General features: G+C 38.4%; 1 protein-coding gene across 2 annotated transcripts; it reads left to right on the forward strand.

Annotated features, from left to right (window-relative positions):
• The first annotated feature begins 652 nt into the window (after positions 1–652).
• On the forward strand, positions 653–3793 carry LOC139150822 (mpv17-like protein). Of its 2 annotated transcripts, XM_070723224.1 has the most exons (4): positions 653–1052; positions 2254–2354; positions 2780–2878; positions 3604–3793. In XM_070723224.1, exons 1-4 carry the CDS (start codon positions 758–760, stop codon positions 3649–3651), a joined length of 543 nt encoding a protein of 180 aa, XP_070579325.1. In that variant the 5' UTR covers positions 653–757; the 3' UTR covers positions 3652–3793. The 2 variants fall into 2 exon arrangements, with proteins under 2 accessions (XP_070579325.1, XP_070579326.1); XM_070723225.1 differs by lacking the exon at positions 2780–2878.
• The last annotated feature ends 723 nt before the right edge of the window (positions 3794–4516 follow it).

Genomic DNA, 4516 nt, shown 5'->3' on the forward strand with positions numbered 1-4516 from the left:
CTGCCAGCTTCTAATGAAAAAGCCTGAATATGGTATGTTTGCGATCCGGTGTTTGTGGTCAGAAAAACAAGGCTCACACATTGTATTTCATTATATTTGTTGTTCCTCAATTTTTCATTGTCAAGGTACATCTTTCTAACAAATTTATATCAAGAAAATAATATATTGGTTTAATACTAGTTTATTGACTCCTGTCTTGTGTTTTAAATTTTCACAATTTACAGAAAGTCAAATAGTCCCCTTTAGATAGTGCCTATGCCATTGAGATATTGCAACAGAAATCCTGAAATATGATTTCTTGGGTCAGAAAAGGGAAGGAAAACATTGAGTGTACTGAGGTGTAAAGTAGACCTATGTAGTGCATGCTTATATCATAAGTGCTGGGAAAGAAACATAAGAATTGCTTGTGGTAAAACATTTGCGCCGCCTATGGCGGCGCGCCGGCAAAGAATACATGAGAATAAGTTTCCAAATTTTGCTTATTTCTGGTGCATTGTGACAATTTTTTTTTCTCTTCTGTCTGTTATGACAATTTTTTTTCTCAGGCCATGACAGGATCAATTTTTTTTTCTTCTCTCTCACCTGGTGACAAATTTTTTTTTCTCAAATCCTCCATACCCCCCCCCAGAAATCAAATGGTTCTCCCTAAGGTCATGGCATACACGACGACTTAACTGACTACCCAGAGATTTCTTTGCGAAAAGCGACGCACGGGAACACAGATACGATTCTAATGATTGTATAAATCAACGTTACAATGAAGGTTATACGGAGAATATGGCAAAGTCACTTGGTACGGAACGCTGTCTTTGTTGGATGGACGTACGCGACGTCAGAATTCGCCCAGCAAACCATTCTCGGGGAGAACTATGACGTCACCAAAATGCAGAATTCGGCGATATGGGGACTATGCATTTATGGACCTGGCAATTACATCTGGTACAAATTTCTAGATCGCTTTATGCCTGGAAAATCGTTGCAGGTCGCCTTGAAGAAAGTTGTGCTTGAAAAGTTGACAGTGTCGCCAACTTGGTGCGCTGGGTTTTATATCGGTAAGTTCCGTTGTATCGTCTTATCGGGGTATTCTCGCGTCAGATCTCGAGATGATGTTTGTAAGGTAGGGCGGGCTGCTTTACATCTAGGGGGGGAATAGGGGCTTGGAAGATTTACGGATTTACTGTCCCTGGTTGTTTTACAGGCTAGCGATATGTATATGCCTGATCTAAACATTTCTATCAGTGACGTATGTTGAAAAGTCATCTATGCAATATAAGGGAGCATTCGTTTTTTACAGGGAGGGGGTCGGTAGAAATCAGGGGGGTTGACTTTTACGAAACCACTTTTAAGGGGGGATCAAATTTTACAATCAATGATTGCAAGGAGGGCAAATTTTACAAAGGTTTGTAAGGAGTTATGGAAAAAAAATTGACTTTGGAATTTCACCGAAATGTTGGTTGGTCCTCCATACATAATCTATGAGTAGTCTAAGAGAAGCTATGAATAATTTCTTTTTAAATACAAAACTAGCTAAATCTGTGTATTTATGTACTCTTGATTATTGATATTAGTGTACTTGATTAGACTAGGGCGATTACAAGTTTCTGTGTGTGCAAGAAATTTGATTTTGGAATTTCACCAAAAATGTTGATTTTCTATACATTGTGGTATGTGAGGAAACTTTGAATATGTTTTTACAATACAAAACTAGCTATTAAAATCAGTGCTTTAAAAAAGGTTGACAATTGATATAAATGTACGTGACAAGAATATTATATTTGAAAGAGCAGATCTGAAAAACCCGTATGATATTGGAATATCACCCAGTGGTTATTTGTGAAGTTCAAAAAGGATTCTTTGAAAGTTCAAAAGTCAAATGGGAAATTATTATCCAATTAAGATATTATTGATACGGACTATGATATCTGGGGGACGCTGTTTTTTGTGCATGAAAATTCAAGGGATGGGTAACTCTTTTTCTTGCAAACACTTTTGAAGGGCCTAATTTTTAAGCCTAGGGTCATAGGATGCGAAGGGTTAATGAATCAAATCTGATGATTTTTTTTTTGGGGGGGGGGTCCCATTTTACAACTGATGAATTGGGGGCGGGGTGAAATTTTAGAAATTTGATGAGGAGGAGTTGGTCGCTTTTTACATTTCATTTGTCGCGACGCTCAAATTCCACCGTCCCCCCACCCCCGTAAAAAACGAATGCTCCCTAACATACGGGTAATCGCCTCTCACTTTTTCATACAGTGCAATCCATTTTAGAAAGGAGGCCGGATATCTTTGCGGAAGCGAAGCAGAAAATGGTTCCGACCTATTTTGTCGGCTGTGCATTCTGGATACCAGCACAGGTTGGTATCTTTGCGATATTCTCTGTCATTCTATACGACACCTATACACTTTCAAACCAAATTACTTTAACCCTTACTAAATAAATTTTCTTATTAAATCATACGTTTGTTCGATACCTCGGTATGTTTGACAAGTTCTTTCTATTTAGCATGCCCCTGCCATGCCCCTGCTCTCTACACTTTCCCGTCTGGGGAGCGCAGAGAGCGTCCTCGAGCGACAGATCCATACAAAATGTTACACTTATCGAATTCACGTTCAACAGTTCGTCATTCGTCTAAAAGGCTGTTCTTGTCGTGAATAGCTTCAATCCATAAACGTCAAAGGGAACAAATTGCATACTCTTGACACTAAGATAAAAACTTTTGTAGAAATTTCAGTATGTTACACTAACCATACGAACCTTTTCTCAACTCTTTTTCTACAGACAATAAACTTTCTATTCGTACCTCATGTCTATAGACTTGTGTATTTAGGAACTGCAGCTTTCCTCTGGGCAAACTTTCTTTGCTTTATGAGAAGACAGGTAATTGTAATAGACAAATCATACGATGATACTAACCCTAAGATGAAATAAAGCAAGAAACTTATGCTATACTTGTCGTTAAACTTTAACCTGTAGTCAAGGTTAAAAAATCAGAGGCCATCGCAGTAGCAGATACTAAGTTTGGAGTAAAGAAGCAACTGAAAGGGAAACAGTCGTTAGATCTGCGCCAGTGAGAGTTTCTTGTTTACAAACAATGTATTTCGTGCACGCTATCTAGATGCAACTTATCATCATAGCTGCAACATTTAAATTATACGATGTAGATTATGACAGACGTTCATCATTCACTATTGTACCTTCGATACAGCGTTTACATTGGTCGTGTGGGTCCCATATTACCGTTCAGCGCAATCCGATGACTGTATCCCTTTAACTTTTAAATTTACTGCTATAAATTTGAAATTCAAAATAATCTCCATTTTCTTTGTTAAATTTACAAGTAATACACAATCCCTCCACATAGGACAGTCGTTCATTGACACAACTTAACACTTAAGTCACGAAAACAGCAACAGCAACTCACTTGCTTCTACAGTATGTGAAAGCCAAATTTGGAAGAGACAGTCGAATATCCCTACGGACTTCGTATATTTACAATGACTACCATTCTATACGTGTGTGTATTACAACAGATAGTCTCTGAATGTCAATCGCAGTCCCTTTAGAGACAAAAGCTAAAAAGAATCTCCTTGTACATCCCACAGAGCACCGTTCCACTTGCATCGTCGGCATTTTCATATACGTCGGATTAACTACATCGCATGTATTGGCGTTGGATGTTCGCTGATATCGATCCGCACCTGTGATTCTCTCGTGAAAACCAAACACAACCACAGTCCTTTCATATGTGGAGGGACTTAGACACAGCAGTGTTATTCCTCCTAGACGTGCGACGTCGGACAAGAAAGCCATCACCTTGCTTTCTCTGCATTGCAAGTTTTTTTGATTTTGTTATTTTGACTTTTCTCTTGCTTTGTGTTCAAAACGTTGCCTTGCCCGACATAATGATTGTATTCAAATGCAAGTTAGTAGATATTTCGGCAAGAAGTCATTCATTAATTTGATATGGAAGAGGCATGGGTACATCTCTCATCGTAGACACTGCAAATCCTACTTTGAACAGTTATGGGACAGGAATCAAAATTGACGATGGTTCCTAGTCCCAGGACAACCAAACGTTGCCTTGTGACTATTATTTTCCGGAAATGGTTGTCTCATGGAATATCACGTGATCACGTGTGTCATGAAATGAAACTGCAATGCACAGCTGAGTGGGGTGTATTTGCTCACAACTTGCTAGAAATTTTCCGAACAACGGTTAGTAATGACTGTATCGAGTGTAAACTTGGTGAATTTGAACAACAATGATCAATCGATGATCAGCTGTAAGTTATTCTTAAGTAATCTTAAATGGTTATTGAGAATGATAAAAAACACATGATTTTGACGGAAAATGGCGTATCTCTTTGTCTTGTATTTGATTGTTTCACACACTGTCAGTTTGATTAACTTATGTAACAAGAAAATTTACTATTTTGTAGTAGAGTTTTACACAACATTTGGGCTTGACAGTGCCTTCATGCACTGTCACTGTACAGCTATATTACCTGACTGACT

This window comes from Ptychodera flava, chromosome 15 (genome assembly GCF_041260155.1).
Source record: "Ptychodera flava strain L36383 chromosome 15, AS_Pfla_20210202, whole genome shotgun sequence".
NCBI lineage: Eukaryota > Metazoa > Hemichordata > Enteropneusta > Ptychoderidae > Ptychodera > Ptychodera flava.